Genomic DNA, 27,237 nt, shown 5'->3' with positions numbered 1-27,237 from the left:
TGTTCTGTCATAGTAGTTATATACGTTGTTACTTATATTCCGGGGTTGAGAAACCATGGTCTGGAGGTCAGTTGCCTGTTTTTATTTTTATTTAATTTATTATTTTTAATATATTTTTATTGATTTCAGAGAAGAAGGGAGAGGGAGAGAGAGATAGAAACATCAATGATGAGAGAATCATTGATCAGCTGCCTCCTGCAGGCCCCCTACTGGGGACCGAGCCCACAACCCAGGCATGTGCCCTTGACCGGAATCGAACCCAGGACCCTTCAGTCCACAGGCCGGCACTCTGTCCACTGAGTCAAACCAGCTAGGGATCAGCTGCCTGATTTTATAAATACATTTTTATTGCAGCATAACTCTGCTCTACTTATGTATTGTCTATGGCTGCTTTCATGCTACAATGGCAGAGTTGAGATGTTGCAATTGAGACGACATGGCCCATGAGACTGAAATACTACCTGGCCTTTTAATAAAAAGTTTGCCATCCCCTGGTTTATATGCTACTTCTTTTTGGGGCACTGTAATCATATATAGAATGAGATTTTTCTGTGAAGAAGAGTTGTATATTTCTAGATGGGTGGATAGTGGCTGTTCAAACAATATTTAAAAATATCTACCATTGATGATTATTACAGGCACTAAAGTAAAGTCAATAAGAACACAAACTGACTTTTATGCAACAAAACCCAAGAAGATAGATTCTAAACTGCAGCATTCCATTGCTACACTGCCTCCTGGTGATCAGCAGTATTTGTTCAGCCCAAGCAGAGAAATGCCTACTCTTTCAGGTACACTGGAAGGTCATCTAATTCCTATGGCGATTCTTTTAGGTAAGATCTACAGAACATATGGGTAAGTTTAAAATTCATATTAGCAATAGCAGAACTTATAGAATGGTGCTGACATGATAGTCACCTATCTTTTCCCTTATGTGTTGTTTACTAGGTGTACCGGTTAATAATGCAGATTTTTTTCAATAGATGGAGTTACACATATGTTGATATATATGCGATCTGATATGTATGCTATTTTGTTGTATTGACAACAAGCTTCAAAACTTCATATGTCAAATTTGCTGAAGGTGTTAACATCATAGATATTTTTACACTTAAAAATGTCGAATTTCGTGCCAAAACAAGAGCATTTGCGTGAAGTTTTAATTCATTACTTTATTTGAAGAAAAGTGCTGCTGAATACTTCTGGAAGCTTATGGTGAACATGCTCCATCTCAAGATACTTGTGAACGCTGGTTTAAACGCTTTAAAAGTGATGATTTCGATGTGAAAGACAAAGATGTCCAGGTCAACCGAAAAAGTTTGAAGACCAACAGTTACAAGCATTATTGGATGAAGATGCGTGTCAAACTCAAAAAACAACCTGCAGAAAGATTAAATGTTGCTCAGCAAACAATTTCTGATCGTTTACAAGCAATGGGAAAGATTTTAAAGGAAGGAAAATGAGTGCCACATCTACTGAACGAAAGACAAATGGAAAACCGAAAAGTCATCAGTAAAATGTTGCTTCAATAGCACGAAAGAAAGTCTTTTTTACATCGAATTGTGATTGGCAATGAAGAATGGATTTATTTTGAGGATCCCAAATGCACAAAATCATGGGTTGATCCAGGTCCACCATCATCGACTGCAAGGCCAAATTGCTTCGGAAAGAAGACAATGCTCTGCGTTTGGTGGGATCAGGAAGGTGTGGTGTATTATGGACTTCTAAAACCAGGTGAAACTGTTAATACTGATCGCTACCGACAACAAATAATCAATTTGAACCATGCTTTGATTGTGAAATTACCAGAATGTGCCAGAAGACACGTCAAAGTAATTTTGCTTCATGATGATGCACCATCACACACTTCAAAACCAGTTAAGGACACATTAAAAGATCTTGCCTGGGAAGTATTAACCCACCCATTATATTCACCAGACCTTGCTCCTTCTGATTACCACTTGTTCTGATCGATGGCACAGGCACTCTGAGCAGCACTTCAAAACATACAAAGAAGTGGAAAATTGGGTCTCTGAATGGTTTGCCTCAAAACAAGTAAAGTTCTATTGGGACAGTATCCACAAATTACCTGAAAGATGGGGAAATCTGTAGGTAGCGATGGATATTACTTTGAATAAAGCATTTTTGATGTTTCTCTTGAAATTATTGTGTTTTCTTTGATTACAAAATCTGCTATTATTAACTAGTACACCTAGTATATTTGTGGGTAGGGCCTCAGAATGTCTCTGATATGATGAATTCTGCTCACAGGAAATATTGTTTTGGTATTTATAATACATTGCTGTAGATGAAATGAAATTTTAAAATTGTTTAGATATCATAGACATTCATAAAAATTAAAGAATTCTTGACTGGTTTAATATCATCATGTGTTAGGGGAAATACTTTAAAGTACCTTTTATGTACATTTGAACTAGGCTGTTATAAGTAGACTAGTGTGGCTGTATATTCTAAGCCAATAGTTGATTATTTACTTGTTTGAGGTCTCGGGCTCATCATTGTAAAAACTGATCAAATAATTTTTGCTCTCACTAGTTAGCTATTTTTCTCTTTTAGTCTCATTACTATTCTTTCTTAATTTTGATGAATGATTTAAATATGGATATTTTTCAGTATGAGAGAATTTTTAATATTTGATATTATGTGTTAATGACATGTTAGTTTGGTGGCTAATGTCTGTTCAAACATACCTTCTACTGATATAATACTAAAACTTAAAAAGTTCTTACTGTGTGCCAGGTACAGATCTAAGCACTTTACATATGTTAACTGCTTTAATCCACCCTATAAAATACAGTAATGTACCAGTTTCATAGATGAAGAAACCAAGGCACAAAGGAGTTAGGTAATTTGTCAAAGGCTACATAGCTAGAATGGAGCCAAGATTCAAACCCAGGTGGGCTGGCTTTATTTAGAGTCTATGCTTTATTTTTTTATTTTTATTTTTTTTTTTAATTTCAGAGAGGACAGGAGAGGGAGAGATAGAAATATCAGTGATGAGAGAGAATCATTGATTGGCCGCCTCCTGCACGCCTCCTACTGGGGATCAAGTCCACAACCCAGGCATGTGCCCTTGACCTGAAATCGAACCTGGGACCCTTCAGCCTGCAGGCCAATGCTCTATCTACTGAGCCAAACCAGCTAGGGCTAGAGTCTATGCTTTTAATGAGTGCTCTGTACCATAACAAGTGGAACTTCTGAACTGAAAGCTAACGAGTTTTTGACAGTTATGATAATCACCAAATAGTTGGCCTACATGCTGTTTATTGGTGGTCAAACATTGGTATTTTGTTGTTGGTTTTATTTCTGTCCATTGTTGCTCTATGAAGATTTGAGAATAAAAATAATACAATATAATACATTACACTTTAGTCTTGGCTTTGTCACTTAGAAACAGTTATGACCTTTGGCAAATTATATGTTTCTAAACCTCTGTTTCCTCAATTGTAAAGTTACTAATACCTCATAGGCTTATATTGAGGGTTAAATTAGATAGTGTGTGTGAAGTGTTTAGTACGTATGAATGCCAAATAAATGTTGGTCATTGTTAAAAGGATGACATTGTTTGTTGACAGTGGTGATGCTAGAGGGAAAGGTGATTGTAGATGGTGCTTTACTTATGAGAATATAGCCATAAAGATCTAAGTTATATATTAGATTTTTTCCTTTATTTCTGAAATGGTTGACTCATTTTCTCCTCCAAACTTTTTAGGACAAACCCAAAGTAATAGTGATTCCATGCCACCTGCTGGAGCAATTGTAAACAAGCCACACCCTGTAACAGTGATTACTTCTATTCCTCCATCGTCTCGAAAACCAGGAACTGGAGTAAAGAAACCTAACATAGCAGTTGTAGAAGTGAAGTCGGAAAAAAAGGACCCTCCTCAGCTTGCTGTACAGGTATCCCAGGGCGCATGAACAGAAGTCTTTCAGGAAAAAAAAAAATCTTGGCTTAACTTTAGTACTTAAAATCTATTATATGTGTTCATGAAAACTTTGCTTTTATCATGGGTCTTTTCTTTAAAACTATGGTGGTAATGTGATGTTTCTTTCCTTGCTTTGCACGCTTTAAGGTACCTTTTCTAAGCCAATGGCTAATATCCAGATGGCCTGATGATATTCCAAAGGGAATGATTGAACAATATATTGTAACTAATTTAAAAAATACAGTGTTTGTGACTTATTAATACATCAGTCTTTATACAAACGTACTAGAGGTCCAGTGCACGAATTTGTGCATAGGTGGGGTCTGGCTGGCCTGCCCCGATGGGGGCCCATCAAGCCGGGCCAGCGGGGGGAGGGGCCATGGGTGGTTGGCCAGCCAGCCCTGCCCCTGATCGGGGTATTGGGGGCTGATCAGGGCCCGGATCAGGCTGGTTGGTTGCTGCAGTGTGCGTCATAGCCACCGGTTGTTCTGGTTGTATCACCGTTCCAGTCGCTGGGCTTTGATATATATATAGATATATGAAGATTTGAATAGAGAAAGAACTTATATGTGAAGATTAAACATTCAATTAGTCAATTTTCCTTAGTTAATGTATAATTTAAGTGAAATTGTAATTTAAAAAAAACATGACTTTTTTTAATAAACTTGAACTTTAGGATCATTTTGTTGTTTTTTTTGTGTGTTTTTTTTTAGCATCATTTTGATATTTGAAGGAACAAAGGGTTTAGAAAAGTTTGTGTTTTGGTACTGGTCCTTTATAAAAGTATTTCAGAAATTGTGTTGGTTAATTAAAATATAATATAGGATGGATAAATCTGTTGAGACATAGGGTTCTTGTAAAAAAAAATGTGTGTTATAATTGGTTAGCAATGTGGAAAATGGATCAGTTTTAGACTCTAAAATTCCTGCTGTATATAGCAAATGAGTTCCAAGCAGGCAATAGGCTAATGTGTAACTACAAAGTATAAAAATAGGAAGAATTAGAAGATAATTGCATGAAATCTTTATCAAAGTTGAAGCTAAGTTTGAATATGAGACAAGAAAACAGAAATAATATAAAAATATTTGAATCTTTAAAATCTAAAACTTAAATATATAATAAATTTCTAAATAAAAAGGAAAACCACATATAGTAAGAACATATGAAAGGAATATGCTAGAAAGAATTAATTTTTAAATATTTTTAAATATAAAAACCTCCATAAATTAATAAGAAAACATAGATACAAATCCAGAAATATTCAAAGAACATGAATAAGATTCTAGGGAAGCGGAAATACAATTTATAATCAAACAAACTGAATAATTTAAATCTTGCTAGTTACCCAGATAATACAAATTAAAATAATATACCTCCATTTAAAAACTATTATTGCTGAAGCAGTTAAGTTGGGTAAAGGTTGGGTAAAACTTATAATTGATCACCTTTTTTGATGTTGTAAATAGAGCTCATTTGGATTGCATTTTGGCAGTAATTACCGAGAATCTTAAATATTCACACCCTGTGGCTCAAGAATTTAATCTAGTATCTGGCTATCTAGTATAAGGATATAATTCAAAATTTAGGGAAATAAACCCTATATATATTAAGAAGTTTTTTGTAGTGATCTATAATAATGAAAGTGTAATATGCTAATTAGACTGGCCATCCTTTCTGAGGACCTTCGGGACAAAGCCTGGGCTGTGAGGTAAGCCCAGGTCCCGGGTGACAGAGGGAAGCTGGTGCTGGCAGCCGGCAGACGGGGGAAGGAAGGCCTACTCTTGCACGAATTTGGTGCATCAGGCCTCTAGTATACATATAATAGTAGAAATATTAGGAGTATCCTAAATGTTTGCCAACAGGAAAATGATTAATAGTAAAGGCATGTGTATTTGTTGAAATATTATACAGTCATTTAAAATATAATTATGAAGTCTATATGGAAGCAAGGTAAGATGTTTATGACTTAATTACATTGAAAAATCAGGAATGAAATTATTGTATATTTTGCCTACATATAAGTGACTAGTAAAAAGATATGTAAAAGGAATAGTGAAAATGAAGCTTTCTTAAGATAGTAGGATTTTGTATGTTTCTCTTTATTTTCCAAATTTTGTAAATTATCCTTTCATAATTAAAAAATTATTTTCCTTTGACTTTGCAATAAAAAGTTAAATATATGTTATTGATATATAGATATCAAGTATTTGAGTCAAAATGATGAACAGAAAGCTACAAGTTGTGCTCTTTTTTAGGTATTACCCAGTGTAGATATTGACAGCATTTCAGATGTCAGCATTGATGTCAGTCCATCTCTGCCTAGTCCCAAACAAGCATCTCCTCCTCCTCTGAACACCTGGATACAGGTATTGTCCAGAAATTTATTTTATAGTTTTAAGTAATGTTTCACTTTAGATTTTAGCTAATGTTATTCCCTGCAAAGTCTTTCATTATCATTATAATTTATTGTAATAATTTAGGTTTTAAGAAGATTCAGAATGAATCTGGAATTGCTTATGAACCTGAAAATGAAACTTTAAGATTCTTACATTTATAAATATTTTGAAAGTGACAATCCTTACTGTAACTTTTTGGTCACATAAGTTGTAATACTCTCATATGTGAAGAATTTTTTCTCTTCAGAGGAGAATCTCAATTTAAATGGGAACTAAGTATAACTTTTCTGAATGTGAATTTTCTAATGATGATTGGAGTTTATGTTTTGGGATGTTACTTTGTCATTGTACTATTGACATGATGCACAAATATGCATTTCTTCCAAGTATTTATTTGCTACTAAGTAATGAAGTTATGACTCTACTACTACACATCCAGATAGCACCGTAATTTTCCCCACGTTTCATCTATTGTAGGCAAATTTGGTCCTCAAGTATATAGTCTTTTTTTAAAAAATTTATCTTTATTGTTGAAAATATTACAGATGCCCTCTTTTTCCTCCCCATGGACCCCTCCACTCCGTCCCCAGCCTTCACCACACTATTGTCTGTGTCTGTGGGTTATGCCTATATGCATTTAAGTTCTTTGGTTAATCTCTCCTTCCTCCACCTCTTCCCTCTGAGATTTGTCAGTCTATTCCATGCTTCTGTAAGAATACATTCTTAAGGAAAGGGAGAAAACCAACAATTTTCCATAATCAGAAATAGTAAAATAGAACTGAACCTAAATGTATTTGTATCTAATTTAAGTTTTTCATTAGTATTATTTTTCCACCAGAAGTTTATTAAAACATATATGATTACAAATAATAATTTTCTGACTCTTTATCGTTCAGCTCTCAGGAGGCTATTTGTGGTTTTAGGTAACTAGGTTACTTACAGTGAGGCCTACAAACTAAATTTGTAAAATAACTTTATTTTTTAAAATTTTTGATTCTGTATCTGTCTTTTTGTGAGTTTGTATGTGTATACTTACATATCTACATATACAAGCACTTTATCTTAACTCTAGGAGAGAAATCACAATCATACCAACTTGATTTAAGTTGCATTGTTGATGGAATCCTTGACAGAAAAACTTATATTTAATTTTTTAGGACTGTTGAAATGAGAACCTAATGGCTTTGGGACTATCTTAGATTTTTTTTTTTTTTTTGGAGGAGTTGATGTTTAAAAAAATATAGTTTTATTGATTTCAGAGAGGAAGGGAGAGGGAGAGAGAGATAGAAACATCAGTGATGAGAGAGAATCATTGATTACCTGCCTCCTACATGCTCCCTACTGGGGATCAAGCCTGAAACCTGGGCATGTGCCCTGACCGGGAAACTTAACCATAACTTCCTGGTTCATAGGTTGACGCTCAACCACTGAGCCACACAGGACGGGTGGGACTGTCTTGGATTTCATTTACAAATGAGATAAATTCTGAACAGGATGTTAAAATTTAAAAAAATTGGGCTATTTATTATAAGCTTATGCTATGGGTAGAAATATGGTAAATAATGTATAAATTAAAAAGACAGTAAACACAACAAAAACTTTCTGAAATGCTTTCTTAGACTCCGGAATTAACGAAGGTAGATGAAGAGGTGAAGTTTCCAGGAACTAACTTTGATGAAGTAATTGATGTCACACAGGTAACAGATCTGGAAACCATTTTCTACCAGTATTTTTCCATATGGTAGACAAATGTGTATGTAAATAATGTGATCAAATGAATTGAAATGCCATTGATTAATTTCGAAGTGTTGGTTAAGTTAATTCATCTATGTAAGTTCCCTGCCTATACTTGTCACTCAGCAATGTTGAACTGATATATGAATATAATCATTTTGTTTTTATTATTACCAGGAAGAGGAAAAATGTGATGAAATTCCGGAATATTCTGAACCAATTCTGGAGTTTAATAGAAGCGTTAAAGTTGCTTCTACAAAATATAATGGTCCTCCATTTCCACCAGTTGCTTCTACTTTTCATCCCACTGCTGATATTCTGGATAAAGTAATTCAGAGAAAAGAAACCTTGGAAAGTAGTTTAATTCAGTGGTGAGTTTACAGAGGCATTGGTGTTAACAGAATTGTAGTAGCAAATATAAATGGAAAGTATTGAGTTTTGGTTGAAAATCTTTCTAGTCTCCTTTCATTTATTAAATTTCGTTCCTTTGCTATAGTCATTGGAAACTATTTGATGTGATACTTCATGTGTAACTAATTGTTGGAGATATTATTTCTGTCCTGGAATACTTGTACTTAGACTGTCTATATGGCAAAAGAGCTATTGTTAAGTAAAAAAGCCTTAAAAATGTACACGTTCTTCAATCCAGTGATTCACTTCCAGAAATTTATCCTAAGGAAATTACAGTTCTGCTGCTGGGCCATAGCTTACTTAGCAGCTGTAGTGCTTATTACAAACAAGGCACTGTTCTGTTTGTTACTTATATAAACTTATGAACTTATTTTTATCCCTGTGAGAAACCTTAAGGAAGTTATGGAATAAACTAAACTGAATATTAATACAGTTATCAAGATTAGATTTAGAAAAATATTTGGTCATGTTGAAATACATTATTTATACACTGGTACGTAAACTAAGTGGGATTCTAATGATTTAACCATCTATAATAATAAAAAGGTAATATGCTAATTAGACCGGACATCATTCCGGATGTCCTTCCTGACGAAGCCGGGCCGGAGGGAAGCAAGCCTGGGTCCCTGGTGCCTGCGGGCGGCTCGAGGGAAGCTAGCCTGGGTCCTGGGAGCCTGCGGGCAGCTGGAGGAGGGAAGCAGCCCAGGTCCCGGGTATTGGAGGGAAGCCGGTGCCAGCAGCTGGGGGAAGGAAGGCCTACTCTTGCATGAATTTTTGTGCATCGGGCTTCTAGTAGTTCATAAGAACTCACTCCAAAATAAATGGACATATGGAAAAAAAAGGAAAATTATATTCCAAATTGTTAACTGTGTTTATCCTTGAATCTGGGATTATGAGGGAGCCTTGCCTGTTTTAAAAGTTTTTAATATGTTTTATGATTTTTTGAAAATTAACATTTATTACTTGTATAATTTTTAAAAATATTTTTTTATTGATTTCAGAGAGAGTAAGGGAGAAGATATAGATAGAAACATCAATGATGAGAGAGAGTCATTGATCGGCTGCCTCCTGCACACCCCCTACTGGGGATGAGCCCATAACCTGGGCATGTGCCCTTGACTGGAATCAAACCTGGGACCCTTCAGTCTGCAGGCCGATGCTCTATCCATTGAGCCAAACCAGCCAGGGCATATAATAATTTTTAATCGTGTATTAGCTGTTTTCATATACAGAGGCAGTCTCCTATTTCATTCCATTTCCCGCTCCCCCCCTTCTCCTTCTTTTTCTCCTTTCTAACAATAACTTTGGAAATAAATTACCTTTTTTTAAGAGGAAAACTACCTATCTATATTGCAGTCTAAATATTTATTCCTTGAAGAGAGGGTAGCTGGACTTCTTTTCCAGCTCTGATCTTGTGTGGTTTTATATGCATGCTTTCAGAGTAGAGAACCCAACATTTTAGGTGCATGATATGCTAGGTATAGTTGACCTAAACCTTCTTATGAATTTATGAGGTCTGTTAAACTCTTTAGACTAATCTGAAAGATTTTAATTTGATGTAATGAATTACCTTCCACATGGAGATCTATTTTATGTGGTTTATTTTGCTAGGGGATACACTTGATTGTTTCTTCTTCCAGATTCAGCTTTTAGAATGACTGCTTTCACATGTAAATGTTTGTGCTTATGGTTAAAGGTTATTTTTAAGGGTAATATTTCTAACATTTTCTACATTTCAGTCAAATTTAGGAATCCTTAACTTTTATCCCCTAGGGTAGAACAAGAAATAATGTCAAGAATTATCTCTGGGCTCTTTCCAATCCAACAACAGGCCATAGCTAATGTGAGTGTTTCAGCCAGCGAAGCAAGTGAACCGTTGAGTTCTGACATTGGTAAGTGAAATGGAATCTCTTTAATTTTTTTGTTATTAAAAGACAAAACTTTCAGGTCATTGTGGATTTACATATTCTAGAAGTCAGGTATTCTTTGCCTGACAAAAGATAAGCTCTTTCTATATCAGTTCCCAGATCTCTGTAGTGGAGGTTAGTTCTCCCTCACCTCCTTATTTCATACTACAGCATTCAGATGATTATAACATCCTCTATTCCTCCCATCCCAAATCTCTGTTTTTTCCAAAGTGTTATATATAGCACTTTGTATATATATTTGTATAGTAACTTTCACATTGTATTGGGATTGGTTTGCATATCTATCTCACTCACTAGACTATAAATTACTAGGATTAAGGATGTTTCTCCTTTAGTGCTTAGCCCTTGACTAACATTTAAGAGTTTATGTGGTTATTGAATGACTAAAGGAGCCTCTTTCTTTATGGAACCCACATCATTCATAGAAGTTATTTTTAAGGGTAGTATTTTCAAGGGTAGTATTCCTCCTTCCTTTTCTTCCTTCTCTTCTTCTTCCTCTTCTCTTCTCTCCTCCTTCTATCTCCTCCCCCCTCTTCCTCTTTTCTTTCTCCTCCTTCTGCAACAGCTTTTTTGAGATATAGCTTATTTGCCATAAAACTCACCAATTCTAAGTGTTCAGTTTGATGAGTTTTAATAAACACAGCTATATATTAGCCACAGGATCATAATATTGAAAAACATTTCCATCATCCCAAAAAGTTCCCTCATACCACTTTGCAGTCAATTCCTAACCTCCTCCCATGCTCGGCAGGCCCTAACAACCACTGATCTTCATTGTTTCATTGTATTTTTGCTTTTTCTACAATTTTATATATACATGATCATACAGTGCATAATCTATTGTGTTTGTCTTACTTATAATGCTTTGACAGTCGTAATAATATTACACTGTATGTATGTAACAATTTGTAATCCATTTACCAGTTGATAGACATTTGTAGTCTTTTAGTTTTTGGCTATTATAAATCTGTGATATGAATATTTGCAAACAGACTTTTTAGACACATTTTTTAATTTCTCTTGATCATATGGTCAGTAATGTTTAACTTTATCAGAGATTGCTAAATGTTTCCAAAATAGCTATTTTGCATTCCAGTCAGCAGTGCATGAGGGTTCCAGTTGCTCCACAATCTTAACAGTGTTTGGCATTGTCAGTGTTTTGAATTATTCTGGCATTCTGTAAACATGCAAAGATATCACCTTCTGGTTTTTATTTGCATTTCCCTAGTGATTAATGATGATGTACAATTTTTCATATGCTTATTTATCATCTGTATATTTACTTTGGTAAAGTATTTTTTTAAAATATTTTGCCCATTTTTAAATTGGGGTTTGTGTCTTCCTATTATTGAGTTGTAAAAGTTCCTTTTTTTTTTTTTAAATCTTTATTGTTCAGCTTATTACAGTTGTTCCTCTTTTTTCCCCCCCATAGCTCCCCTCCACCTGGTTCCACCCCACCTCCTTCCCTTACCCCACCACTGTCTTTGTCCATAGGTGTACGATTTTTGTCTAGTCTCTTCCCGCACCCCCACACCCCCTTCCCCCCGAGAATTGTCATTCCACTGCCTTTCTATGCCCCTGATTCTATTCTATTCACCAGTTTATTCTGTTCGTCAGATTTTTTATTCACTTGATTTTTAGATTCACTTGTTGATAGATATGTATTTGTTGTCACTTTGTTGTTCATAATTTTTATCTTTACCTTTTTCTTCTTCTTCCTCTTCTTAAAGAATACCCTTCAACCTTTCAACTGGTTTGGTGGTGATGAACTCCTTTAGCTTTTTCTTATCTTTAAAGCTCTTTATCTGACCTTCAATTCTGAATGATAGCTTTGCAGGGTAGAGTAATCTTGGTTGTAGGTTCTTGCTATTCATCACTTTGAATATTTCTTGCCACTCCCATCTGGCCTGCATAGTTTCTATTGAGTAATCAGCTGACAGTCGTATGGGTACTCCTTTGTAGGTAGGTAACTGTTTTTCTCTTGATGCTTTTAATATTCTCTCTTTGTCTTTTGCCCTTGGCATTTTAATTATGATGTGTCTTGGTGTGGTCCTCTTTGGATTCCTTTTGTTTGGGGTTCTGTGTGCTTCCTGGACTTGTAAGTCTATTTCTTTCCCCAGGTGGGGGAAGTTTTCTGTCATTATTTCTTCAAATAGGTTTTCAGTATCTTGCTCTCTCTCTTCTTCTGGCACCTCTATAATTCGGATGTTGGTACGCTTGAAGTTGTCCCAGAGGATACTTGCACTATCTTCATATTTTTGGATTCTTTTTTCTTTTTGCTTTTCTGGTTGGATGTTTTTTACTTCCTTGTATTTCAAATCTTTGACTTGATTCTTACGATCCTCTAGTCTGCTATTGGATCTCTGTATATTATTCTTTATTTCAGTCAATGTATGCTTAATTTCTAATTGGTCCTTTTTCATATCCTTGAGAGTCTCACTATATTTCTCAGAGGTTTCTAGAAGATTTTTGAGTAACATTATAACCATGGTTTTGACCTCTATGTCCAGTAGTTTGCTTTCCTCCATTTCTTTCATTTGTGACATGTTTCTTTTTCTCCGCATTTTGGCTGCTTCCCTGTGTTGATACAGTGGCCTTGTATGCTAGGTGTCCTATAGGGCCCAGTGGCTCAGCCTCCCTAATTACCTGAGGTGGACACTCTTGGTGCACCCCTTTGTGGGCTGTATGCACAGTCTTGTTGTAGTTAAGTCTTGATTGCTATTGGTATCAGTGGGAGAAATTGACCTCCAGGCCAGTTGGCTGTGAGGACCGGTTGTGTCTACAATGGGAGAACTTCTGTGCTAGAGACACCCTTATGGGGCAGGATTTGCTTCAGTGGGGCTTTGGTGCCACTGAATCTGCCCCCTGAGTGTGTATCTTATGGATGTGAAGAGTTGTAATCTGGATGGTCTCACTCTGACCACTGGGGACACTTGCTCTTGGATCTGCAAGGAGGTGCAAAGTCAGCCACTACCTGAGGCTACCTAGCAGGAGCTACAGAGAGATCTGCAGATTCCTCTTCTTTGTTTGGGGTTTGGAGGTGCCCAGATGAGGCCCAGCTGTGAAGCAATGCAAGCTGCTATGGAGCCTTGGGCCTTCTTTTGGAAGCTCTGGGGCTCTCTGACCCAGCTGCAGTTTGTTAGGTAATTTTAGATTGCAAAAGGCTAGTCCATTCATATGCAAAAGCCTCTGTGCACAGCTTGGGTGGGGTTGTAAATTGGGTGAGGCGAGGTCTCAGGGAATCACCAGGGTGGAGCAAACAGCAATGGCAGACCGTCAGCCCTGCCCTGCAGAGGCCCCCAGGTCTGTGTCCCGCGGCACCTTGCAGGAACAATGATCGCTGCAAGCACCTCAGAGAAAGCTGCCCTCGAGTTCTGGCCTGATGCCAGACAGTCCAGCTTCTCTCCATATGAGTCTGGGTCCCCAGAGTCTCGCCTGGAACTGGAGTTCAGAGCAGTCAGGAGCTTGTAACTCCCTCCCGATTGAAAAAGACAACAGCGTACTCAGTTGCCAGCCCCTTTTGCGCATGCCTCCATACCTCCACACTTCCACACCTCTGCACCTCCTACCAGACTCAATGCGCTTTTCTCTTTCCTTTTAGTTGTAGAATTTCCACTCAGCCAGACTTCCTGTGGTTTTGGGTGATATTTGTTTTGTCTTTTAGTTGTAGTTTTGATATGTTTGTGCGTGGCAGCAAGTTCAGGTATTTACCTGTGCTGCCATCTTGGTTGTCTCTGTAAAAGTCTTTATTTATTCTGGATACAAGTTCTTTCTTGGATACATGTTTTTGCAAACATGTTCTCCTGGTTTGTATGTTGCCTTTTTGTTTTCTTAACATTATCTTTAGAAGCCCAAAAGATTAATTTTGATAAAGTTTAATTTATCAGTTTTTCTTGTATAGCTTGTGATGGTTTTTGTTTGTTTGTTTTGTGTGTATACTATTTAAGAAATCTTTGCCTAACTTAAGATCATTAAGATTTTCTTTTAGAAGACACATGGCTCTGCGGTACATTTGAGTTCATTTTTATATATGGTCTGAAGTAAGGATCAAGACTTATATTTTTGGTATATGGATATCCAGTTGTTCTAGCATTATTGGTTGAAAAGATTATTCTTTCCTCCATTGAATTGCCTTGACACTTTTGTTGAGAATCAACTGGCTATAACATATGGGTCTGTTTTGAGACTTTCTATCCTGTCCCATTGAGCTACAAGTTTATCTTTATACTAATACCATACTTCTTGATTACTGTAAATTAAAAAATAATTCTTGAAGTTGGATAGTGTAAGTTCTCCTACTTTGTTCTTCTCTTTTTTTAAAAATATATTTTTTAATTGATTTTAGAGAGGAAGGGAGAGGGATAGAGAGATAGAAACATCAATGATGAGAGAGAATCATTGATTGGCTGCCTCCTGCACACCCCCTACTGGGGATCGAGCCTGCAACCCCAGGCATGTGCCCTTGGCTGGAATCGAACCTGGGACCCTTCAGTCTGCAGGCCGATGCTCTGTCCACTGAGCCAAACTAGCTAAGGCCTCTTTTATATATATATTACTCTATTTTTTTTCCTTCTCTCCACACCTAAATAACCTACTCTTTCTTCTCCCTAGGCTATCCCTTAACTGCTCAAATCTTAGTCATCAGAGTCCATATTTACTTTCTCTTTTGTCTTTATGGTTTGGCTTTCTGCCCTCCCCCTAACAGAACTGCCCTCTTATAGCATTTGGTTGTCAAAAACAGTCTCTTCAAATCTTTGTCCTCCTATATGGTTCTAGCATGGACACTGTTGACCACCTCCAGTTCTTAAAATGTTCTACTGGTGTTTGATTTTTAGAATTTAGCTTGTTGTTCTTCCCCTTATCTTTTTAATTTATTTAAGGCCTCATTTCCTCATCTTTTTTCCCCTGCTACTTGAATAAAAATTTTCCCAACTTTCTGTGCTCTTCTCTGTTTCTTTTATGTTTTCCAGCCTTCTTTTGCCATTACTTTTCCTATGTCACTTATTACCCCTAAGACACACATCTAGCTGTAAACTCGTTATTCCCACTTGTTCCACTGGCATCCCAAACGTGTCATGTCCAAAATGTATCTCATTTTTCTAAACAAACGTGCTCTTCCTTTGTTTCTATTTCTGTTAATAATATCACAGTTTTCCAAGCACCCAATCTCTAAAGCCTTGGAGTTACTATTTATTATATTTTCTTTTCTTTGGTCTTCCTCAGTTACCACCCAGTCATAGCCTGGATCCTAACTCCATACAATTTATTGTTGCATTTGGTTCATTCTTCCTATTTAGTATTACTCACATACTCCCTACACTACTATTACCCCAGCTTTTCTTTCACCATCTCATATTTTGAAGGAAAGTAAAAAATTACCAACAATGTTTTGAAGAAATGGATGTTTTTCTATATTTTTTGTGTTTTTTAAAAAAATATTTTTTTATTGATTTCAGAGAGGAAGGGGGAGAGAGAATCATTGATCAGCTACCTTCTGCATGCCCCACACTGGGGATTGAGCCTGCAACCTGGGCATATGCCTTGACCTGGAATCGAATTGTGACCTCCTGGTTCCTAGGTCGATGCTCAACCACTGAGCCATCCCAGCCTGGCAGAAATTGGTGTTTTTCTGTATGAAAATCTTAAATTTTTCAAATTGGCTATTTATATCCTGTTCTCTTCTCCGTAAAAGCATGAGCATTTGCTTTTGTTTTGCCTATTTGGGTAGTGCTTTTGTGCTTTCTGGCAGAGATGTTCTGATTTTGGTCATGCCCAAATAGTGAATTATGGGAATGAAAAAGGAGACATGTCAACATATAATTAATTACTTATCCCTCAACAAGACACCTATACCCACTTTTTAGGGATTTCTGGATATTGCTGTCATAGTTGTACTAATTAATAGAGTGCTCTTTTGAGAGGTCACATCTCCATCAAGTCATATAGATCATTGTTTACATGTTTTACACACAAAGCTCTAGAAATATAGCCACTTTAAGTCTAGTAAAGTCTGTTGTTAAAATGTCACTGAATTTTCTGCACATTCATGCAAGTTAAAAGTACAACCTATTTGGAAAATTAATATACCTGTGGAGCTTCTGATATCAAGCACCTAAACTGTAAATGTTAGTGTTGAAACTAGAAGGAAGGTAGGTTTGTGTTCATGTTTATAAAGCAGCTGCCATTTCTCTGAGGTTCCCCCACAGTCATTGTATCCTTGTGTTTTGCAAGATCTGTCACAGGGTTTCCTGTGACCTCTTCTTGGAAATATGGATTGTTTTCAGATAGAACATTTAATGTGGATGTAAATCCTTTTTATCACTAAGTTCTATGGCAGGGAAGAGGCCATATACGTAAATTTTCATCTGTATATTTTCCTTCCCTTTTTTGTTTGCTTTGAGAGAATGTGCATTATTAAGTTATCTTATTCTTCTTCATAATAACTAGATTATCTGTTTTCATTTTTATTTCTCCTCCCATCCTCTTGCACACATATGTTTGCATCTCTAAAATTTTAAGAATTAAGGTTTGGATTGCAAACATGTTTCTTGCCCACTTATTCTGAAATTCTTTCACTTTGTAGTGGAAGGAACAAGTGGTGGCGTCCTCCAGCTTTTTGTTGATGCTGGGGTTCCTGTGAGTTCAGATATGATTAGTCATTTTGTGAATGAAGCTCTTGCTGAGACCATTGCTGTCATGCTGGGTGACAGAGGAGTAAAGAAGCAAGATCTTGTCGCTACAGGTGTTGCTGAGGATGTTTTAACAAGTGAAACATGCCTGCCGGTAGGTGTGACTCTCCTTTCATAACTTGGGTTCCTGGGGAATTTTTGATACATTTATTAAAGAAAAGTAAAATGGACAAATTTTATTTTTGTTTTTAAATTTATCTTTATTGTTGAAAATATTACAGATGTTTTCTCATTTCCCCCATTGACCTTCTCTACCCTGCTCCCATCCCCTCCCCTGGCCTTCACTGAAAATAAGCAAATTTTAAACTGGGTATCATAAAATCATAGTTTGTGGTGGAGATTAATTGCTTGTTGTTATGGTTACAGTAACATTTCCCCAGCATTTTACTTTAAAACCTTTTAAATTCATAGAAAAAATAAACATATGAGACAGTGAACATATATCTATCTGTTTTTATGTTCTATTTCTTTAAAAATCATTTGAAAGTTGCAGATACCCTGACACTTGTAAAAGCATCAGCAGTATCTTCTAAGAACAAGACATAACCAAATACTTTCTTACATAACCAAATACTATTGTTACTGAACTAAAGGGGTTTGTTTGCCTGCACACATCAAGGCCCAATTAAAGGCAAACAGGAGTTTGCAGCCAAGAAAGTAAAGGTTTATATTTAAGGAAATGGTACCATGCCCAGAGTCACAGGTGGAGCTCATGCTCAAAGACCTAGCTCCCCCATGGCTTCTAGGGGATGGGTTATAAAGGGGGACTAAGAGGTTAGGGTCTTGATCTCTATGGAGATCAAGGTAGGGGCTAGTTGATAATTGCATCTGGTCCTGATGTCAGCCATGGTGTTACTTTGTCTAATTTTGCAAGGATGTGGTCGGTAGGTCGTTCTGGAGCTGAAGCACAACTGAGGCCTAGATGTTATCTGTAGTTTGAAACTCTGTCTCTGTGGTCAACAGATTTGAGGCTTTGTTCCTAAGATTATTTGATGCCACTGACCACCAGAACGTCATGAGGGCTTGATGATTAAGGGAGTGGAGGTGCAAGGGAAGGAGAGGCAGGTGAGTTAGGATACTCTTAGGCTGGACAAGGCCAGTTTGAATCAAAAGGAAAGAAGGTGAAAAGGTCATATTAAAGAAATGAAGTTTCTGCTAGGTTACAGCATCATCAGACCCTCACAGTTTGACATTGATATGTTAATACTATGTAATATTATCATGCATGTGGACATGTCCAGGCAAGTTACACACAAGAAAGATATACAAATGGTCCCTATACATATAAAAAGATGGTCAGTCTCACTGATAATAAGAAAAATGTCACTGAAATTTTATTTTTACTGAATAGTAACACTGAAAGTTTGATAATGCCATTGTTCAGCAAACCTTGGGGAAAATGGGAATTCTCCACAGTGTTAGAGTAAAATGATAACCCTACAGAGAGAAATTTGGCAAGATGTATTCAAATTAAAAATGCAATTAGCCCTTTAACTGTTCAGTCCCACTACTGGAAATTTAATAATCTATGCATATGAAATGCCTTAAGACAAGCTTATAGTTAGTAACTCTGGGGAAGGGAACTAGATAGATAGGGCATGGCTAAGAAAGGAGACCTAGTTTTCACTGTCATCCTTTTGCACCTTTTGAATTTTGAAACATTTGAATGATTGATTATCTACTTAACAGATTGATTTCATAACAGATTGATTTCAAACTGTGTAATTTTTTTCTTCCCCAGTATTTTTCATCTCCATATTGTCTTTATTTGATCTCCCCTACTTCATATTCTTCCATTGCTTTTTAAAAAAATATTTATTGTTGTAATTATTATATATATATCTCTTCTCCCCCTCCCCATTGACTCCTTCTAGCCCATCCCCCCCCCCCCCCCCCCCGCCAGGCCTTCACCACCCTATTGTCTGTGTCTGTGGGTTATGCCTGTATGCATACAAGTTCTTTGGTTGATCTCTTCCCACCCACCCACTCTTCCCCCAACCCCACCCCCTCCCGCCTTCCTCTGAGATTCCAGTCTGTTCCTTGCATCCATAACTCTGGATCTGTTTTGTTCATCAGTTTATTTGGTTCATTAGATTCCACATATGAGTGAGATCATGTGATACTTGTCTTTCTCTGACTGGCTTATTTCGCTTAGCATAATAGTCTTCAGGTCCCTCTATGCTGTTTCAAAGGGTAAGAGATCCTTCTTTTTTACTGCTGCATAGTATTCTATGGTGAAAATGTATTTCCATTGCTTTTTATAAGCGTTTTTCTTTTGTGCTAAAAGGCTGATTTTTGATATCTTGTCAGTTAAAATTCTTTCTGTACATGGTCTACCCAGGTTGTGTCTGGGTTTGATATGCAGCTGTGTTTGTTTAACCCTTTGCACTCGCTTGCTTTTCTCTCGATTCCTTTATTCTAATGCTAACCGTGTCTAGTCACACTCGACATCCGAGTGCAAAAGGTTAATCTTCTCCATATTAGAAGAGGCAGCCTCAATTTCTTTGGGGCCTATTATCAGAGGGAGAGCTATTTCAATTGCCTGCTGTTATCCACAGGCTGGTCTTGAAAATACATAGCTTAGATGTTCAAGAGCCAGGGTATTTAGGGCTCCCCCCTCCCCATCCATTTAAAATCTATATAATCTCTGAATAAGCTCATTTTATTTTTTTAAATTACCTTTGCTTGGGTGATTATAAGCACCATTTATCTTATTTTGTTAATTTATTTTAGGCAAGAGTGTGTACCCCAGTGGCTACCCCACAGCCAACTCCTCCTCACTCACCTTCACCTCCTAAGGAGCACGTGTTGGTGAAAACTCCAGATTCTTCTCCCTGTGATTCAGATCATGATACAGCTTTTCCTGTGAAAGAAGTATTTGCCAAAGAAGGTACACACCTTATTTCTGTAATTCAGTTTTAACTTTAGCAACTATGAAATAAAATTCCATGGTTTGTTTCATAGATTAGTATACGGATGCATGTTGTTTACTAGGTTTTAGTAAATTATTTTTCCTTGCATGGAAACCAATAAATTGGTTGCCACTTTAAAAAATATATAATCTAATAGACACTTACACTACTATAAGTTCATGGTAGTGTTAAAAGTGATGTCTTTTCAATGTTATTTTCTTATACTTTACTAAATTAATTGGGGAAATTTTCCATTAGTAGCTATTGTCATGTTATGGGATTTCTGAAACAATATATCTTGCCTTCCTATGGAGTTGTTTTATCTTTTATCTTTTCTTTCTTTTTTTAAAAAATCTTCAGGAAATGACATGCCTGCTGCCACACTTGTTAATACTCCAACAGTTACCCCTGTTACTACACCTCCTCCTGCAGCTGCTCTTACCCCAACTTTGTCAGAGATTTCCATTGATAAATTGAAGATATCAAGCCCAGAGCTTCCCAAGCCATGGGGCGATGGTGACCTGCCATTGGAAGAAGAGAATCCTAACTCTCCTCATGAAGAATTTCACCCGAGAGCTATGTAAAGATAACACATTCACTTCTAGTAACTGTACATTTCCTCTTTAGTTGACTTACATGACCCATTGAAAACGTCAGAAATGATAAGTGAAGTTTTATAAATCACAAGCTACTTTATATTTTAACTAGAGGCCTGATGCACGAAATTCATGCAAGGGGCTCAGCCCTCGCAGCCCCGGCTTTGTCTGGAAGGTCGTTCGGCTGTCTGGTCTAATTAGCATATTATGCTTTTATTATTGTAGATAGAAAGAAATGTCATAAATTTTAAGTTTTCAAAACTTTTACCAAACTTATACCTTCTGTTCTTTTTTTTAAAACATCTTTTGGAGACAGTGAAATAAAGATTTCTATCATCCTATCTAATAAAAGAGTAATATGCAAATTGACCATCACTCCAACACAAGATGGCCACTCTCATGTGGTCAAAGTTGGCTGCCCCCATGTGGACACAAGATGGCCACCACAAGATGGCCAGCAGGGGAGGGCAGTTGTGGGCGATCAGGCCCTCAGGGGAGGGCAGTTGGGAGAGACCAGGCCTGCAAGGGAGGGCAGTTGGGGGCGATCAGGCCGGCAGGGGAGGGCAGTTAGGGGTGACCAGGTCATCAGGGGAGGGCAGTTAGGGGCAATTGGGCCAGCAGGAAAGCAGTTAGGCATCTATCAGGCTGTCAGGGGAGTGATTAGGGGGTGATCAGGCTGGCAGGCAGAAGCAGTTAGGGGCAATCAGGCAGGCAGGCAGGCAGGCAAGCGGTTGAGAGCCAGCATTCCTGGATTGTGAGAGGGGTGTCCAACTGCCCGTTTAGGCCCCGGTCTCCAGAGGGGTCCCAGATTGGAGAGGGTGCAGGCTGGGACACTCCTTCCCTGCGCACCCCCCCCCCCCCCCTGCACAAATTTCGTGCACCGGGCCTTTAGTATTGTTATTAAATAGAAAATGATTTTTTTCCCAGTGTGAATATTTACCAGACTAAGTTGACGTAGTACAATATATCCCCATGTAGATTTATTTTGTGGATGGTAGGACTTTCAAGATGGTTTATGGTTAGAGCATGAAAACAATCTTGGAGAAATAAATCTTGTTAATTATAATAGTGCAGATTATAGAAATATGTTGCTAAAGAGACATAGTCTTTGGATATCACAATTAATATAGGTCTTCAGTGACCTAATAGGTTCAAAATATGTCTTTTTCTTCTTAGTGTAATGTCTGTGGCCAAAGATGAGGAACCTCAGAGTATGGATTTCCCTGCTCAACCTGTTCCTCCAAAGCCAGTTCCTGTGATGCCACTTCCTGCTGGCACCAAGGCCCTATCCCCCGTACAAATGCCAAGTTCTGATACCTCAACAATGGAGAGCACCTTGAGCACTGAACCTGAAAGACACATCTCTGAAGGAGAGCTTCTATGTAACTATGGTCAAAGAGCAGCTCCCAAGAGTACGTTAACTTGTATAAATTGATTCCACTGGTTAGATTATGGTAATTCCTAGCTAATATTTGGATGTTGATAATTCCTAAGTAATAGTTTCTCTAATTAAAGTGTTTTTACTTAATTCTCAAGATTTAAGTAAAAAGAGTATGGACTCTGCAAGTGAACAATTCTTGGCCTTAACCTTAGAAAGTAAAATCTCCCTCATAAATCCAGAATTAATATCACTCTTAATAGTTTGGGGTCTTCCCTTCTAGTCTTCATTTTCTGTGCATATATAGAAACAAAATATAAAGTGTCCCCCCCAAAATGCATATACACACTTTGAATAATTATAAAGGCAGTGTTTATTAAAATACATTTCATTGTCAAAATTGAGCTATCAGCTGTTAAAGTGGTATATATTTTTTGGGGGACACCCTCTATATTTGTATGTGTATGTGTATGTGTTTTTATTTTTAAAAATAAGATATATTAGCCCTAACTGGTTTGGCTCACTGAATAGAGTGTTGGCCTGTGGACTGAAGGATCCCAGGTTCGATTCTGGTTAAGGGCACATGCCTGGGTTGAGGCTCCCCAGTAGTGGGCATGCAGGAATGCGGGAAGCAGTCGATCACTGATTCTCTCTCATCATTGGTGTTTCTATCTCTTTCTCTCTGAAATCAATAAAAATATATATTTAAAATGTTTAAAAATAAGGTATAGTATACATATTATTTTGAAACCTGAATATTTTAACATAATAACATATTGTATACATCTTTTTATGTCAATACATAGAGTTCTACTTCTTTTTTTTAAATCCTCACCTGAGGATTTTTTCCATTCATTTCTAGAGAGGAGGGTCAGAGAGAAAGAGAGAGAGAGGGAGAGAGAGAGAGAAACATCGACATGAGAGAGACACATCAATTGGTTGCCTCTTTCATGTGCTCCAACTGGGGAATCTGCAATCGAGGTACGTGCGCTTGACTGGGCATCAAATCCAAGACCCTTTGGTCCGTAGGCTGATGATCTGTATGCCTAGGTTTCTCTCTCTATTTCTTCTTCTCATTCCAACAGTTCCTTTAGCATTTCTTGTAATGCTGGCCTGGTGGTGACGTACTCCTTTAGCCTTTTTTTTGGTCTGGGAAGCTCTTTATTTGACCATCTATTTTTTTAATGATAGCCTTGCTGGATATAATAATCTTGGTTTCATATCTTTGCTTTCCATTACCTTGAGTACTTCATGTCATTCCCTTCTGGCCTATAGAGTTACTGATGAGACATCAGGTGTCAGCCTTGTGGGAGCTCCTTTGTAGGTAACAGTTTGCTTTTCTCTTGCTTCCTAAATTCACTCTTTGTCTTTAATTTTTGGTTTTTAATTATGATGTGTCTGGATGTGGGCCTGTTTGGGTTCTTCTTGTCTGGGGATCTCTGTGCCTCCTGAACTTGTGTGACTTTTTCCTTTACCAGGTTAGGGAAGTTTTCTGCCATTATTTCTTCAAACACGTTCCCTATCCCTTTCTCCCTTTCTGCCTCTTCTTGCACACCTGCTATTTGAATAGTGTTACGTTTCACGTTGTCCCACAGCTCCCTTAAGCTGTCCTCCTGTTTTTTTAATTGTTTTTTCTTTTTGGTTCTCTGATTGAATGATTTTTTTCAACCCTGTCTTCTAATTCACTGATTCGACCCTCAGCTTCCCCTAACCTGCTGTGTATTCCTTACAATGTGTTCTTTATTTGTGCTATGCTATTCTTTATTTCTGTTTTCATAGTTACTATATCTTTTCTGCTACTGAGCATCTTTACCATCATTATTCTGAACTCTATATCAGATAAATTTCTTACCTTCATTTCATTTATCTCTTCTTCTGGAGAATTCCCTTGTTCTTGCATTTGTGGTTTGTTTCTTTGTTTCCTCATTTTGGCTGCCAGTTTGGGTTTGTGACTCTGTATTAGGTCTTATACGCCTCTCAATCTTTAATGCAGGACAGTGTCGAACGCTGTTTCTGACTAATTAGATTCTTGACGATCTAACCACTGAGCAAAAACAGCCAAGCCCTCATTTTTTTCTTTTTAGTGTCTGTGTAGTTTATTAAAACAGTGCCATAGTGGTAGGCATTTTGATAGTTTTGTGTTTCCATACTATATTTAACTCTCCAGTGAGCATCCTTGCACTTATCTGATAACTTCCTTAGAATACATGCCTAGAAGTGGAATTGCTGAGTCAAAATATGCACGGTAAAATAGCGATACATTGCCAGTATGTTTTCCAGAAAGGTAAATCAGTTTTTAATTTTAACCAGGTTTTAATTACATCAATAGTGTATAGGAGTGTCTCTTCCTCAATTTAATAGTTATAGTTGATATTTATAGTTTTTTAATTTCTGACAAATTGGTAGGTGAAACAAAAATTCAGCTTTGTTATACAGTGTACTTTAGAAAAGGAGGTGAGATTAAACATGATTTTCCTAAACATGATTTTTCCTAAACATGATTATAATTCCTTGTGATTTATTACTTATGAACTTTGCCAGTATTTTCTTTGTGTAAGTTTAAATGTAATGTTCTATAGCATTATGGTCAGATTATTTACTTTGAGTTATGTTCTTTTTCTGAACTTTTACATTTTAATTTCTAGTTTTGGGAGACATAGGACTATATCTGACAAACCTAAGTGATAGCTTATCCAGCACTCTACATGATGCCCATGATATGGTAAGAAATGACTGACTCATATTGACTTCTGACATCTGACATGAAGGTGAACTTATTACTACTAATCAGGCTTTTTTCTCAAACATTTGAGTCATAAACATAAAATGTAATGAAGTGCCCATGAAGGAATTTGCTTTCTTTCACATCTCAGTGTTATAATTGTGAGAATGAGAAGAAAATCATTAAGTTCTTTGGCTCCAGTAATTGAAAAATACACATTAATGTAATTAGGTAATGAAAATCTAGCTCTGAAATTGTTACCTGAATATGTCACCTTTACAATACTTCAGGCAGAACCTTAGCAGCTTAAACCGCTGTCTTGTAATACATTTGTTATTTTTTCCTAAACATGATTATAATTCCTTGTGCTAAAAATAATTGACTTCAGTATGTTTTGTAAAACATACTAAAATAAGACCCAAGGACACTAGCTCTTCCTAGTTACCATCTAGCTCTATAAAAAAAAGAAAATGGCATTTATAAATTTTATTTTTATTGACATAATTTATAAAATAATATGGAGGGAAGTCTCAAGTAAGGTATCTTCATTTTCAGAGAAGCATTATACTCACATTTGGCCTGCTTAATGTGTCACTATCTCATCTTTTTTTGTTGTTAATCCTCACTTGAGGATATTTTTCCAATGATTTTTAGGGAGAGTTGGAGAGAGAAACATCCATTGGTTGCCTCCTGCATGAGCCCTGACCAGGGCCCAAGCCGGGGAGGAGTCTGCAACCAAAGTACATGCCCTTGATTGGAATCGAACCCAGGACCCTTTGGTCCACAGGCTCTATCCACTGAGCCAAACCGGCTAGGGCTCACTATGCCATCTTTATCCATTCATAGAACTTGATCATGATTCCAAAGCCTGTTTAAGTTTGTTCTAAGTAAATAACTAAACTAGGACTAAATGATAGCATCTTTCTTTTTCTATATTTGAAACTAAATTATAATTTTGATATTTTTACTAAGCCTAAATCAGATATACTACAAATTCAGAATAAAGTCAAATGCAAAAGTACAATCTTGAAGAACTGAGAATAACTCATGTACCAATAGACATTTATCTGTATACAGCTGGGGAATAAGGACTTTAATTCAGAGTTAATAAACTTTATTTCATGAGAAATAAAATACCTAAGTAAAAAACTATTAATGGAATTTAACCTTTTGCACTCGGATGTCGAGTGTGACTCGACACGGTTAGCATTAGAATAAAGGAATCGAGAAAAAAAGCAAGCGAGTGCAAAGGGTTAATATCATAGTAATACTTGCATTTGCAAGGGAATCCAATTTTCTTTGACTCCTAGTCCCACATTTCTGGGATAGTTCTATTTTGAGGCACCATGAAGCCTAAGCGGGGTGTTCCAATGAGGGCTTTCCATTACCTGCTCCCTAGCCAAGTACCAGAGATCAGTGCAAAGGCAAAGGCAAAGTCGAAGGTCTTAGAGGTGCCTTAACCTGAAGTTGTTCATTCTTGCTTGCGATCCAGGTTGCAGTAGAACTACAGCGCTTTGCCTCATCGCCACACGTGGTGTTGCTTTGTGTACTGCACAAACATGCAGTAGGAAACTGTCTGAGCCAAAATAGAAAACATTTGTGAATCATTGTAACTCAGTCACATGACAGAGGATTTAATTTTCATATGTTTTTATAATAAATCTCCAGTTTAAATGTAGGCAAATTACTGAATATTATTATTTATATTTGAGTCAAATATAGAGGGTTTTTAGTGTAGTCAAATGGGAATGAGAACTAAATGAAAATAAAAAGTCCATCTTTTTCCCATAAAGTACTAAATGACCATTCTCATGGTAATTAGTTCTATTAATCATAAACTGAGAAAAATGCAGTTGTTTGATAAAATTTTTTGTTGTGTTAATTGTCTCTATATTTCATTTAGGAAGAAGATCCACCCAGTGAAGCACAAGTGATTAGAATGCCCCATAAAATATGTCATGGAGATGCAATTTTTTCTCTTCTTGCTAAACAAAACCAGGAATCAGTAGTTCCACAGCAAGGTGGCTGTCATTCAGAGGTACTTTTTAACATTCATGGTGTTTTTTTCTTTTTGGTTAGATTCACATGTAGGAAAAAATAACAAAATATTCATGTTTTTAGTTAGTGCATGCTAATACTTCAACTTATTCAGGGATCGTCCTTGTAGTAACTTTAACCTGGAACATAGAGTTATCCAGTTTTACAGCACAGGAATTTGGGCCATCTGTTCCAACCCTCTTGTTCTACAGCAGAAAAAACTGAAGCCTTTTCCACAACCATTTATTGAGTACCTGCTATGTGCCGGACACAACCTTGGAAGAGATAAAAAGATGAGTTCGGTCTCCTACCTATAAGTAGCTGATAGTCATATAGAAGACAGTTAAATAGTTACTGTACAGTACAATAACTGGTCATATAGCTGAATTTACAACTATATATGAGTTCAGAGGAGGGAAAATTGCTTGAAGTTTGATAACCCTTTATACATGATACGCTATTGATGGAGTTTTTTAAAGACCCAGTA

At 36.9% G+C, this 27,237-nt stretch overlaps 1 protein-coding gene across 3 annotated transcripts in view; it reads left to right on the top strand.

Moving 5' to 3' along the window:
* KIAA0586 (KIAA0586 ortholog) overlaps positions 1–27,237 on the top strand; it is a 108,081-nt gene that overhangs the window by 28,201 nt on the left and 52,643 nt on the right. For all 3 annotated transcript variants that reach the window (XM_054716020.1, XM_054716021.1, XM_054716022.1), the window contains 12 exons: positions 639–833; positions 3,734–3,921; positions 6,203–6,313; positions 7,963–8,040; positions 8,255–8,448; positions 10,262–10,380; positions 17,000–17,199; positions 19,839–19,995; positions 20,378–20,597; positions 21,790–22,025; positions 24,637–24,713; positions 26,617–26,751. In XM_054716020.1, coding sequence (XP_054571995.1) covers positions 639–833; positions 3,734–3,921; positions 6,203–6,313; positions 7,963–8,040; positions 8,255–8,448; positions 10,262–10,380; positions 17,000–17,199; positions 19,839–19,995; positions 20,378–20,597; positions 21,790–22,025; positions 24,637–24,713; positions 26,617–26,751 — 1,910 coding nt within the window. The remainder of the gene's footprint in view (positions 1–638; positions 834–3,733; positions 3,922–6,202; positions 6,314–7,962; positions 8,041–8,254; positions 8,449–10,261; positions 10,381–16,999; positions 17,200–19,838; positions 19,996–20,377; positions 20,598–21,789; positions 22,026–24,636; positions 24,714–26,616; positions 26,752–27,237) is intronic.

Source organism: Eptesicus fuscus, chromosome 5 (genome assembly GCF_027574615.1).
Source record: "Eptesicus fuscus isolate TK198812 chromosome 5, DD_ASM_mEF_20220401, whole genome shotgun sequence".
Classification (NCBI taxonomy): domain Eukaryota; kingdom Metazoa; phylum Chordata; class Mammalia; order Chiroptera; family Vespertilionidae; genus Eptesicus; species Eptesicus fuscus.
Note: the sequence above shows the minus strand (reverse complement) of the source record. Positions and strands in the feature narration are given on the sequence as shown.